Genomic DNA, 14,691 nt, shown 5'->3' with positions numbered 1-14,691 from the left:
CAAAAATCCTCCTCTGGGCTCTACTTCCAGGTAACCTGAACTAAGATAGTAAGGCATGTGAAGAGAGTTATAAATTGAGATGAAAAAATGGATATATGACTTCCATGATTTACCTTTTCACTGTTCAGCTTTAATGTGACTAGAGTCAGATTTTTGTAATCTAAGAATGAGAATCAAAGCACTAAAAACAAAGCCATTTTTTATGTGATCCTATGTCAAAATAAATTATTTCATAATCAAAGATAAATATTATGAAGCAGAATTAAACTCCTAATTTTCAAACTGAAGTATACACCTTTAATAAGCTCTCTGTTAATCTGACATGCAAAAACTTATTAGTAATAATCATTCTGGCATAAACTTATTAGTAATAATCATTCTGACATAAAGTAATAATCATTCTGACCTCTGTGCTAGATTTACCTAGGAGTTGCAGGGCTGAACTTTTCTTCTCTTTCTAATTCCTTTCTTTGGATCAGGGGATTTTCAATTATCACTAAAACAGAGGGGAAAATATGATGCTATTACAAAAAAGTAACAGGATAAGTTTAAAAAATGAGTGTACATAACAATGAACATTACAATGTTATTTCTAATTTTGAGTTGGTGTTATGTATCCTTCATAATCATTTTCTTGTGGCACTGTGAGCAACAGAATCCTGGGGTATAACCAATCAATTTGATCTCAGATGACATTTCTTATATTTTGTGTTTAAATCCCAACATATGATCCACATTAATATTACTTTATTGAATAGTTACAGTGAACATTTGATTTGGTTACAACATGCCCTTCTATAAAATAAATTGATCTTCACCCAATTCACAGCTGTCCTCAAAAATAATAGTGGTAGTTAGAAAGAGCAATGCAAAATCTGGGTCCTGATTTGAGCCCCACAACTTATCAGCTTTATGACTTAACATTTTAGGGTTTTCATTTCCTATGGTCTATGTTAGAGTTTTATGTGCTCTATTTTGCTAATTCCTCACACAACCATCCCTCATTATTATCCCTTTTTCCAAATGAAGAAATTGAAGTTCACAGAGGTTAAATAACCTTCTTGAGGTATTATATCTAGAAAGTAGTAGAGTTGGAATTAGAACTGTTCTAATTCTATTTGTAATTCTAATTTAAAAATCTGTAATCTTTTCATTCTACCACACCAAAATCTTATTTACTTCTATAAGCATCATCAGATTTACACCTTTAAAATCCCTTATCTCATTCATCCTCACAACAGCCATCAACATGGAACGTAGGTTAATACCGAAATATATCTTTAGCTCTAGGTAACTAATGTTCTGGCATTCATCCAAGAAATTCATCCAAGAAATGTTTTGCTTGTAGGAGGAGTAGGGTGTGGACTTCAGCCAATAACTTGTAAATACAGGGTACAAAATCCCAGGCCTCTTTCTTTAGGGTGGTACCACTTTGAGGTGCCATTCATGCTCCAGAGCTCCCATCTGGGTCAGGATGAGACTGGGCTCCTGCTGAACCTGCCTCTTTGCTCACCTTCCCCCCAATGCTATCCTTACAGGCTGCTTCTAAGGGCCTGTAAAGTTTTTGCAAAGTTTGCCAAGTTTTCTGCCTTCATAGTTCATATGTTCAACTACCTTATTATTCAGTTAGAGAGATACTATATGTAATCCTGAAAGTTAATAATATGATTGGGTGCTGAGTAACTAGTATGGGTACTAGGCTGCTTGATACTGCAGGGTTGGAGAGGAGTAGTTTAATTGTCCGTGTTACCCTTTCCTTTCTTTTTTCTACCATGAAAGAGAACTGGTATACATGCTTTCTTGTTTCTTGTATGAGGCTAGAGCTGTCATCTATTGAGTGACTAAGTTCTACACTTTATAACAGGCACACTATCTCATTTAACATTCACAAGCATCTATAGGGTATTAATTCATAGTGGAGACCCAACAAGATTAAGAAATTTTCTCAAAGCCACAATGTAATAAAAGTTGGTACTTGGAATTGAATTCAGATCTACCTGTTCTCAAAGTCTTGTTCTTTTCAATATACTACACTGTACCATAGAGGGCTATTGGGGTGGGTAGATGATATGAAAGATTTGGTATTTTAGGCTGAAGATTTCTTAAAATCCATTAAAATTTCAAATATCTTTTATCAAAATCTATTTAGCATCCCTATTATAATTTTACAGGAAGATAAATGATTAGAGCCACAAGAGGGACTGATGCAAAGTGAAATAGAAATAAACCAAAGATCATAGAGCTACTTAGTAAAAATATGTGATTATCATGTTCATATGTTTCAATTAAATGCTGAATGCCTTGTGTTATACTCTTAACACTTGACTTTTTTCTGGTAAGGTTCTTGAGAATAAGAATTGTGTCTCATTTCATTTTGAGTCCCTCAGTGTAGTTATCACAAACATATCATGGGAATAATACTGTAAGAGAAACAGTTTAAGAATCAATGCCAACTTACCACACTCCCCAACACGAAAGCTGTCAGAAAGTGATCTGATGTAATCTTCCTTGCCCCATGATGTTGCATTTACAAAATGGGTTGTTGAATCACGAATGGTGAAACTGAAAGTGTACCTTTCTGATCCAATATCTAAGGAAAAACCAATGCTTTTATTTTTCAAATGAAAATTTTTATTTTAACTTTGAACAAATATGATTATTTGATGCTAAAAACACTCAAACACATGGTGTAAAATATTATTTCAGATATAAATTATATAAGTTATGCTTTTATGAATTCAAAGCTGCCAAGGTAGATAACTCACCTCACTGTTACCCCTATGTTTCCTTTCCCCAGTTATCTGTATATTTGGAGGGAAATGACATGTAGGCTCGAACCATCCTGATATTAGCTTAGAGTCTCCATTTCTCTCTTACTGTTGTTTTAACCTAAGTCATAATTCAGATCTAAATTATTTCAAAACAAATAAACGTGTGCTGCTAAAAGATACCACTAGGGGTCAGCAAGTACTTTTTTTCCAAAATAAAATTTCTTTATTGTTTTGCTAATTTACAAAGTAATACAGGGCTTCCCTGGTGGCGCAGTGGTTGAGAGTCAGCCTGCCGATGCAGGGAACACTGGTTCGTGCCCCGATCCGGGAAGATCCCACATGCCGCAGAGCGGCTGGGCCCGTGAGCCATGGCTGCTGAGCCTGCGCGTCCGGAGCCTGTGCTCCACAACAGGAGAGGCCACAACAGTGAGAGGCCCGCGTACCGCAGGAAAAAAAAAAAAAAAAAAGTAATACAAAACAGCGTGGTACTGGCACAAAAACAGACACACAGATCAATGGAACAGGATAGAGCGCCCAGAAATAAACCCGCACACTTATGGTCAATTAATCTACAACAAAGGAGGCAAGAATCTACAATGGAGAAAAGACAGTCTCTTCAATAAGTGGTGCTGGGAAAACTGGACAGCTACACGTAAAAGAATGAAGTTAGAACATTCTCTAATACCATATACAAAATAAACTAAAAATGGATTAAAGACCTAAATGTAAGACCAGATACCATAAAACTCCTAGAGGAAAACATAGGCAGAACACTCTTTCACATAAATTGTGTCAATATTTTATTGGATCCATTCCTAAAACAAAGGCAATAAAAGCAAAAATAAACAAATGGAACCTAATTAAACCTAAACGCTTTTGCACAGCAAAGGAAACCATCAACAAAATGAAAAGACAAACTACTGAATGGGAGAAAATATTTGCAAATGATATAAACAATAAGGGGTTAATATCCAACATACATCAACAGCTCATACAACTCAACATCAAAAAAACTAACAACCCAATTTAAAAACTAGGTAGAAGAACTGAATAGACATTCTTCCAAAGAGGAAATGCAGATGGCCAACAGGCACATGAAAAGATGTTCAATATCACTAATTATCAGGGAAATACAAATCAAAACAACAATGAGCTATCACCTCACACCTGTCAGAATGGCTATCATCAAAAAGAACACAAATGGGCTTCCCTGGTGGCGCAGTGGTTGAGAGTCCGCCTGCCGATGCAGGGGACACGGGTTCGAGCCCCGGTCCGGGAAGATCCCACATGCCGCGGAGTGGCTTAGCCCGTGAGCCATGGCCGCTGAGCCTGCGCGTCCAGAGCCTGTGCTCCGCAACGGGAGAGGCCACAAAGAACACAAATAACAAACGCTGGCGAGAATGTAAAAAGGGAACCTTGTACACTGTTGGTGGGAATGTGAATTGGTGCAGCCACTGTGCGAATCAGTATGGACGCATCTCAAAAAACTAAAAATAGAACTACCATATGACCCAGCGATTCCACTTCTGAGAATATATCTGAAAAAAACAAAAACACTAATTTGAAAAGATACATGCACCCCAATGTTCATAGCAGCATTATTTACAATCGCCAAGACATGAAAGCAACCTAAGTGTCCATCACCAGATGAATAAAGAAGCTGTGAGATATATATATATATATATATATACATACATATATATATATATACACACACACATATATATATGCACAATGAAATTTTTACTCAGCTATATAAAACAATGAAATGTTACCATTTGCAGCAGCATGGATAGACTTGGAGGGCATTATGCTAAGTCAAATAAGTCAGACAAAAGACAAATACTGTATGATATCATTTATATGTGGAATCCAAAAAATACAACAAACTAGTGAATATAACAAAAAAGCAGAATCACAGATAGTGGTTACCAGTGGGGAGACGGAAGGAGGGAAGGAGGGAAGGAGGGAAGGGGGGAAGGGGGGAAGAGGGGAAGGAGAGAGGGGCAATATAGGGGTAGGGGATTAAGAGGTACAAACTTCTAGGTACAAAATAAGCTACAAAGATATACTATACAACACGTGGAATACAGCAAGTATTTTATAATAACTACAATGAAATATAACCTTTAACATTGTAAATCACTATACTGTATACCTGTAAGTTCTATAATACTATATATCAACTATACTTCAATTTTAAAAGTTTTTAAAAAGTAATACAACCTAACATACAAATGCACATTATAGATATCTATTGAACTGTGATTAGTGCTTACCTTTGGGGTAGGGGCTGGGTTGGGAAAAGTTGAGGGTTAAATGAAGAATTTCTCTTTTTGACTCTATGACCTTCTGCACTGCTTGAATTTTTTATGACAATATATTGATATGTGTAATGTTTTTTAAAGTCAGTAAGCATACCTTCTCCAAAAAAGGAATACTGTACAGACAATTATAAAAAATAGTCAAACACTACAGAAATGGTACCCTACTCTGTAATTTAAGCAAATATATAAATATTGACCTTTTCTAATTCATATATTTCAAGTTATTCCTTTTACAGCTTAGAAAACAGAGATGCAGGATTTCTCAAACTATTCAAGTGGTAATTCTGATCTAATTAATTATGATGCAGTAAAGAGAAGACAAACGAGTATGGGTGGGAGATGACATCTTTGTTATTTACCTCAAAAATAACAACAGAATATTATAAAAAATAAAATGAAAATAAAGGTACCTATCACTACACCATAAGTCAATTAACAACAATTAATTGTCTTCTGTCAAAATTACTGGCTGGCTGACTAGAGCTCGGATTCCCTCAGGCTGTTTAGAAGGACTTATACTGTACCTTTTAATAAAAAGCATTGACACTTCAAAAGCTAATAATAGTGAATTGCTACTTTTGGCATTCTATAGTTTATCTCTGCATGTAAACTACAAAAGTTTGAGAGTCAGTTGATTTTAAAAATCCAATTTTAGTCTCGGATTGTGTTTCCATAGTCCTAAAATTCTTGCACAGTTCAAGCAACTCAATAAGAACCACTAAAGCCAAACTTAACTGTATTTTCCACATGTGAAAGATGATTTTTTTCCACTGAATTGTCTGGTTCTTTGAGTAAATACATAGATACTGCTGCCATACTTCTCTCGCTCAACACTGTCAGGACATATCCCTGCTGGAAAACCTTCCTCCTTATCACTTTCTGTCTTCTATGAAGATTTACCTGTGTACTTGTATCTCTTAGGCTGATATTGATAGTTAACATGGAGTTCTTACTGTGCCTTACACACCCTTCCGTGTATGAGCTCATTTAATTCTCATCCCAGCTTTATTTACCCCGATTTCACAGCTGTACATAGAATAGATCTCAGATGACTCGTGCTGAGCCCAGTCAAACTAACTCCACGTCCATCCTTTCAGACACTTTGATAACTGAGGATGATGAGACTACATACAACGTCTCTCTCTCTTACCTTTCCACCAGGTTTTACACAGTGGAGGTGCTCAATAAGTACTCGTTGATACACATTAATGAGTTGACCAATTTAGCTATTTTAGTACTGTATACACAGCTTTTTAAATTGTGTTTTAGAGATATCAAATAAAATCATTAAGAATGATTTAAGGCCACACATGTGGCCTTAAATCAAGTACTTTACCATGCAATAGGGAACATGGCTGTTGCTCTTAGGGAGTTAAACAGGCATGAGAAATTTAATCACTTAAATATATTTTGCTGTAGTCATAAGCCACAGTTGATGAAAAATGAAGCAAAGAGTTAAACAGAACTCAGCTTTTTCTGTCTGGAAAGCCTTTGACATCTGTTTTTCCAATAACTATGCCGATTATTTTCTGAAAAACAAAAAGGTTATAGAAGACAAATATTAAACACAGATGGAGATGGTAAATTTAATTTCATGGACTTGTTATATTTTACTGGCTCTAACAAACATTTTTAACTAGGAACCATTTAAATGTATTTATTCCAGACAAACATCTAAAACAACTTCATAAATGTTCAGCTCCACAAGGAGTAGTACAAAGTAATAAGACAGTTAACTGATATTACAAATATAATCATTTAATACTTAGTATGTTTCTACTTTATTTTCAATCATTAGGTGGAGCACAGTAACTGGCCTATGCTATCAGTCCTTACTGAATTCATTCAAAGCACATGTATAATGCAATTTAATTTGCCATGGTCTTCAAAGCTTTCTTTTATATAGGGTTTTCTAACAATCCACATAAAATTGCTTAGCTTCTTAATGCAAACATGCTGGACAGTAACATAAATTAGATTGTAACAAAACTTGCATATTGCTGCTAATAAATCTAAGCTCTGAAGTCCTAGATCTTAAACCTTAAAGATATTAACATCTTTAAAAATTTTAAAGTTCTCTTCAGTGACTAACAAAGAAAAATTAAGTATTTTTTAAATGTTTTAAGAAATAAAAATAACTACCTTTTTCTGAAAGGATGAATTTATATCACTAATTCTAGCAACTGATTTTAACCTTGCAATAATCTGTTACATTTAAAATACATTCAAGGACTTCCCTGGTGGTGCAGTGGTTAAGAATCCGCCTGCCAATGCAGGGGACACAGGTTTGAGTCCTGGTCTGGAAAGTTCCCACACGCCAGGGAGCAACTAAGCCATGCACCACAACAAAGTGAGCCTGTGCTCTAGAGCCCGCGTGCCACAACTCCTGAAGCCTGCATGACTAGAGCCCGTGCTCCGCAACAAAGAGAAGCCACCACGGTGGCTTCACGCACTGCAATGAAGAGTAACCCCCACTTGCTGCAGCTAGAGAAAGCCCGCGCACAGAAACAAAGACCCAACGCAGCCAAAATAAATCTGAAAAAAATATAAATAAAATACATTCAAGCTTTTAAGACTACCACATCCTAGCTGAGCTATTAGCTAGTCTTATTACATTTAGACATATTACTATTATTTCTTTAAATTCCATATGCATGCAGATCTCACTGAATTTTGTTGGGAAAACAACTAATGGAAATATTGAGTAAAATTTTCTAACTGAAGAGGCAATTAGCAAATAGTTTACCTTTCAAGAAAAACTGTAACATCAATAATTATTTTTAACATTAATAAAGTTTAAATTGCAAATTATTGAAGTTATATGTAAATTTATCCCATTTTAAGAAATCTGATTTGCAAATTCTAAATGTAAACAGCAGACTTCTGGGTGTAGGAAAAGTAAGGCAGTATGATAATTGCTTTACAATGAATTCTTCACCTTATAAGATGATTCCACCTAGATTTCTTTTAAATAAATAACAATCTAGGCATACTTGACATGACTGATTCCCCCACAATCCCTTCCCCCAAAATGAATTTTCACATAATGATTTCAGAAATATATCTTTTGTGTACCTTTATGTCATAAAAGCAGCATAATAGCAAGTATTTCAGTATATAACTTGGGCAATTTGACTAGAGAATAGATACTGCTGAACGACAATGTTTTAATTTTATAATGCTAAATTTGAGTACTCATTAAATATTTAATTAAAATATAGTACAAGGACTTCCCTGGTGGCGCAGTGGTTAAGAATCTGCCTGCCAGTGCAGTGGACACAGGTTTGATCCCTGGTCTGGGAAGATCCCACATGCCGCAGAGCAACTAAGCCCATGCACCGCAACTACTGAGCCTGCGCTCTAGAGCCTGCAAGCTACAACTTCTGAAGCCCGTGTACCTAGAGCCCATGCTCTGCAACAACAGAAGTCACCACAATGAGAAGCCCACGCACCACAACAAAGAGTAGCCCCAGCTCACAGCAAGTAGAGAAAGCCCGTGCAGCAAAGAAGACCCAATGCAGCCAAAAATAAATAAATAAAATAAAATATAATACAAGTAAACTTTTGATAATTTTTAACAATCGCTAGTCATATCTACAATCTCCTAATCCGTAGACAAAAGAAAGACTAATTTTCATTTAGCTGGCATAAATACAAAGAAGTTTAGGAGTGTTTAATATCTAACAATCACTAATGCAGTATCTGTATACTTGTCAATTATACAAGCACGTGTTGAAACGAATCAATAATGTTGACATAATGTAATATTACCACCTAAAGTTTCAACAGAGATCAAATGAACCACTACCACCGCTGAAACCTACCAGATTAGCCATATTTGGATGCAGGTCTGAAAGTGCAGTAAAGTTCTTTGATGCAATGGAGTTAGCCATTCTTTTATCTGCATATTAGAAAATATAACTTAGATGCATAAATTAAACAACTGAAATAAACCTTGAAAAATTCCAAGACTGAAAAAAGAATTTATTAGGAAAGTACTGGATATTCTACTCATTCTTTGGGAAAACTTTATGTTACAACAATGAAATGCAAGTTAGATTCAACCTGTAAAAAGCATGTTTCAAAATGTCCACTTAAAGTTTTGAATGATAGAGTTAGGTTTAAATTTTTAACTTTCACTTTTCAAAAAAATAATTTAGCAATATTTGAGCCCCCTGCAAATTTAGTTTCAGATGAGAAATGATTCAATGGGACATTTGCAGATTTAAATATTTATTACCATAAAGCCTACTTTAAAAAAAATAGCAAAACTCTATTGTAACCACCTTGAATCATGCATTTAGTTACACTGTGTAAGGGTAATACTTTATCCTCACCTCTGGATGGTAAGTAAGCTCCATCAGGGCAGAGGTAGGATCTTACAAATTTTTTGTATGTGCATTTCAATGCTACCTTGCACGTAAAAAGCACTCAATAAATAAATGAAATGGTGGCTTGTCCCTCAATATCATCACTAGAAAAGGTTTTAGTGTAATAACAACTGTCAGCTACACCAAACTAGCAGATTTACTCCATTTCACTTCATATTACGTGGCCTCTTTAACAGTGAATGCCCTCAGCTACAGGCTGCACTTTCAGGACATGTCGCATAATACGTTTCAGGAAGACTGTGGAGTTAGTCAAATATGATTATGAATTCCAGCGCCACTAGTTTGTAGTCAAATGTTTTGAATTACTGAGCTTTAATTTCTTTATCCACAAAATATGGATAACATCTACCCTACAGGGTTGTTGTGAGAATTCAAAATAATGTACGTAAGGTGCCTAGATGTTCACAGGCTCTTGACAGATGAGAACACTGCTTTTCATTCTTATCCAATGTAGCAGCTTCTGCATTCAAGCCAGAATAAACAATGGGGAATTAAGCAGCTTTAAGGTCCTACTTATTCTTCGGCCTAGTCTGATCTGGCTTACTATGCAATTTCAGTCTCTGAAATTCTTGACAAACCCTGATGGATTCATTCATTCATCCATCCACTCAACAAACATTTATTGAGAGCCTGTCAAGTGCTACACACTTGAGGTTAGAGAGGAAGAACTATTCAGTAGCCAGATTTTGTGTAAAAACACTATCCATCTACATATTGAGTTCTCCAAATTTTTACCCCTTAATATCTCTTGGTGGTTATTGACTTACAAGTAATATCACATGAACTCTTTGAAGTTCCTTCACTTTCTACTATTATTCAAAATATATGGTGATATACCTTAGTGTCTGTCTACCAAAAAAATGACAACTTGCTTCTCTACACGGACATTTTGAGAAATACAAAATTACCATGAAATAAAGAGCTCAATATGGTGATACAGAGATTATACGATTCAACAGCAACTACTGTCCCTTCTACTTTCCAAATATATTTTAAATGTCTCCTTTTCTCCATCTCCGATGCCATCTCCTCAGCCCAAGGCTCAGTCATTCCTCATCTAGAGTACTGCAATTACCTGGTTTTTATACATAGTTTATTCATTCAACATGCGTCGGTTGAGTGTCTGATATGTATCAGGCCCTGAATCAGGATGGGGGATGGCTCAGAGAGCAGCAACGAAAACAGAGGGCCAGATGTGGGACTAGTGGCCTCAAGGCCACTGACTCAGATACTTGATAAGGGTAAAAGGAAAGAAGAGGTGGTGGTGAACCTAGTCTGGTTAAGGTAACATGATGGCAATGTAACAGGTAATAGTTGTGGCGTGTCTACTATGAGGCTGACCCTATACCACAGACTAGATACACCATGACCATCTCTGACAGCCCCCCAGCCCAGGTCTCCCAAATTCCCTTCCCTGAGTTCTGTGCCCTCCTCCTACTTTTGAAGGGCAACCTCCCGCCTGGACCGGAGCCCAGCCTGACCTGGCCAATTCCTCCCAGGGCCTTCCTGGTCCCTTGCTTTAGGTTTCATGAGGGCATGGTAGGGCCCAAGCCCCTCATGCTCCTACTTGCTACAGCTTTCCTCCAGAGGACAAAGCTGCACTGCTTGGTCCTTACTCTCGTTGTGGCTCTGGAAAAAGAGAAGGGGACTCTGGACCCAGACAAGGAAGAGGCATTGCTAGCTGCTGGCTCTGAGAAGGTGTCTGACCCACAGGTCAGCTGAGGCTGTCAGTCAGACCCTCAGGGCAAACCCCACCAACTTTCTGATTTTGATGCCATTGTCTCAAATTCTGAGCAGGCCAGAGTGAGCAGACCTGGGGCCTTGGTATACACAGTTTCCTCTTCCTTGAGCATCCTCTCCAATCCCACCCTCACATCTTCCCAAGACAGGATCTTCAGCATTCTTTGGATCTCAAGGAGAAGACTTTCCTACTACCCTCCTTCAAGTATCCCCCAGCCTCTGTTCCCTCTCTTAGCATTCCTAATTCATAATTGTTGCTTGTGTGCTGTCTTTCTCCCTCATCACAGAGTGGGGTCTATGATGATAGGCTGTAATGTGAAATTATTGCTATAATTAACTTTTTGGATAAATAGAATTTTAGTTAACAGCTAATTTTACATTTATATCCAGCATTTAAATTATAGAAACAAGTACAGTTTATATCCTGCTATTCTAGATAAATAGAGCTTTCAAACAGCTCAGCAATGATGGTCCTATAATTTGCTATTTTACTCTGTGCTGGGGCTACTACAGAGAAGTCCTCTTTATGTGGTTATTTCTATACATGGAAATCCCCCCAAACTTTCATCACAAACCAAAGATTTTCTAACAAACTTTGACAAAATTGGTCACCTCTCACAGAGGGGAACAGTCGCTCAATTATCTTTATAAATCCATTTCAAAAAAGTAGATTTTACTCCTCTTACTGCTTCAATGGGAACTCAGCAAGTTTTGCACTTTTTTTAAGTTTTTTTTTTTTTTTTCCCGGCCCCATCGTGTGGCTTGTGGGATTTTAGTTCCCCAACCAGGGAATGAACCAGGCCACGGCAGTGAAAGGGCCAAGTCCTAACCACTAGACCACCCACCAGGGCACTCCCTGTATTTTGAAATTCTAGAAGAACGCTTGTTAATAACCTTTCAAGGTAGTTTCAAATTTTCTAACTAAAAGCTGTTTTGAAAAAAAGAAGAAGAGAAAGAGAGAGAAAGAAAGAGGGAGGGAGGGAGGAAGGAAGGAGAGAAAAAGAAAGGAAGGAATGAATGAAGGAAGGAAGGGAGGGAGGAAGGAAGGGAGGAAGGAAGGGAGGGAGGAAAGAAAGAGGAAACATGCATGACTTGCATTCAAATACCATTTCCCAAAGTTTATCATTTCACGCCCTCCTCACACTTTTGGACCTTATAGATGATAAGTCCAGCGCTTGGCAAACAGGGATTGAAAGCGGTCCCTTTGAAACCCTGAGGTGAAATGCGACTCTTCTCCCTATTCGCTCTGTTTTAAAATGTATTCTGAAGATTCCAACTCTATGACATTCCGGAAAAGGCAAAACTGTAGAGACAGCACACCACCTAAAGTTGCGGGAGGGAGGGGTGAGTCGTGGGTAAGGGGTTTCCGAGGCAGTGAAACTGCTCTGAAGGATCCTGTAACCCTGTGTGTCCTTAGGCATCTGTCAAACCCACAGAATGTCCAACACCAAGCGCGAACCCTAACGTAAGCCAGTCTCTGGGGGGAACTCATTTTTGAGTCACTGCAGGACGTGGGTATATATCTCGCATAATTACACCCCCGCGTCTGCACTCGCCGCGCTCTACGCGGACGTCCACACTCTAAGGTGTTCTGCGTGTTTCTACGTGACTGTGTCCCCGCGTGTTTGGACTAGAAGCCGAGGTCACCTGCCCGCTTCGCATCCGGGCGTGTTCTACGAACCCTAACCCGCCGGCTTCCACCGCGCGGGGAGACGGGGGTGGCCCGAGGGCCGGCCAGGACTCGGGGCCGGGGGCTCGGCGCAGGCCTCGCCTTCGTCACCACCCGCCAAGTGCGCGGGCAGCTGGGAGGGGAGGCCGCTCCCACCGCGGACGCCGCAGCCCTGAGATCCGCCCTCAGGAGCGGACGAGAGCCAGCCATCCGCCGCCCACAGCCGCGCGGGACCCGCCGCCCGCCGCCACCGGGCTTCACCTCAGGCGTCCGCGCCGGCTTCTCCCGGGAGCGCTCGCTTAGCCGCTCCTCGCACCTGGACAGCGGTCCGCCACACACAGGCCCCACCCGGCCGCTTCTCCACAGCGCGTTCGGCCCACAACCCAACAGCTCGACTACGGTCGCGCGAGGAATGCCGCGCGACCGTTAGCGCAGGCCCCGCCCCGCCTCGCGCTGGCCCCGCCCGTCCCGAGAGCCGACTCCACCCACGCCGACTCTGCCCCGACTCCGCCGACCTCAGACTTCGCCCCCGAATCCGCCCCGAATCCGCCCTCCCCGCCCCACGAGCTCCGACTCCACCCACGCCCGGGCTCTGCTCCGACCCCCCAGCTCCGACCCCACCCCCGCCCCGCCCCCGAACTCCGATTCCACACACGCCCTGACACCCCCAGAGTTCTAACTCCTATCCCGCCCCGCCCCTGCGTCCTGACTGCGCCCTCGACCCTGCCCTGTTCCCTCGGGCTGCATTGAGGGCCTCCGTCCTTCTGGAGTGCGGGTCATGAGGAGCGAGACTCCGGGAGGCTGGGCGCGAGAGGTTCCCGTTTCTTTCCTTTCCCGGGGCCCCAAGCCTGTCCTCCAGAGTCGAGGACCCTCCGGGGCGGGAGTCCGGGGTGCTAAGAACCAGGCGCCCAGGAAGATGCTGGGGATCTTTTCTGCTGAAACACGGCAGAAATGCAGGAGGCGTTGCTATAGAAAGTGCAGCAGCTGAATGCACACCTACAAACAAGTGCTAGTGAAACCGGGGAAATCTGGAAAAGACTGGGTGTGTCTACTTCAGTAACCTAGTTGTGAGCTTGCAGGATGTTCTGATTGGGGAGAAGTGGATCAAGTGTAGCAGGGATCTCTATTTCTTCTTATACTGCGTGTGACTCTATCTCAAAAGAAGAGTGCATGGAAGAAAAGGGTGCATGATTGCTCATAAGGCTTTTAGAAGGGGAGTGGGTGCTGGATGCAGACCCTGTCACCTGATGGGGGAGTGTGAAGGAAGGCCAGGCTGCTAGAACAATAACGATAAATACTGATGACGCTATTTATATCATTTCAGATATATACATATAGATATACACTATAAGTATAATTTGATGTGCTAAATATTGAGCTTAGGTGAACCTGATAAAACATCGCTAGATTTTTAGTTAGTACCATTTGGAAATCTTTTTAGTCTGACTTATAAACTAATTTTTGTTACTAGAGTACTAATCAGGGGCAAATAAGTTAAGATCCAATAACAAAATCCTTTAAATTTGTCACCAACGACTGTCCACATGTAGCATTACTTAAATTATTGAGCTTCTTTCTTTAAAAGGAAAAACAACTTTGATACTTATTAAACAACCATATACGACAAAAGAAAAATACAACATCAGGGGCAAGTCTTATGTAGTTATCAAAACATAGTGTTTTTTTGTTCGTGTGTGTGTGTGTGTGTGTGTGTGGTTTTTTGTGGGGTTTTTTTGGCAGTGCTGTACGGTTTCCAGGATCTTAGTTTCCTGACCAGGGATTGAACTCAAGCC

General features: G+C 39.9%; 1 protein-coding gene across 1 annotated transcript in view; it reads right to left on the bottom strand.

Moving 5' to 3' along the window:
• MEIOB (meiosis specific with OB-fold) overlaps positions 1–13,252 on the bottom strand; it is a 29,270-nt gene extending 16,018 nt beyond the window's left edge. Inside the window, exons 1-5 of the mRNA XM_082858135.1 lie at positions 13,160–13,252; positions 8,923–8,999; positions 6,570–6,627; positions 2,459–2,590; positions 424–496 (exon numbers count right to left, since the gene is read on the bottom strand). Coding sequence (XP_082714261.1) covers positions 424–496; positions 2,459–2,590; positions 6,570–6,627; positions 8,923–8,991 — 332 coding nt within the window. The 5' untranslated portion in view covers positions 8,992–8,999; positions 13,160–13,252. The remainder of the gene's footprint in view (positions 1–423; positions 497–2,458; positions 2,591–6,569; positions 6,628–8,922; positions 9,000–13,159) is intronic.
• Between the last annotated feature and the right edge of the window lie 1,439 nt (positions 13,253–14,691).

Source organism: Leucopleurus acutus, assembly GCF_964270905.1.
Source record: "Leucopleurus acutus genome assembly, chromosome: 16".
NCBI classification, from domain to species: domain Eukaryota; kingdom Metazoa; phylum Chordata; class Mammalia; order Artiodactyla; family Delphinidae; genus Leucopleurus; species Leucopleurus acutus.
The sequence above is the reverse complement of the archived record's forward strand: the minus strand, read 5'-3'. Positions and strand labels throughout refer to the sequence as shown.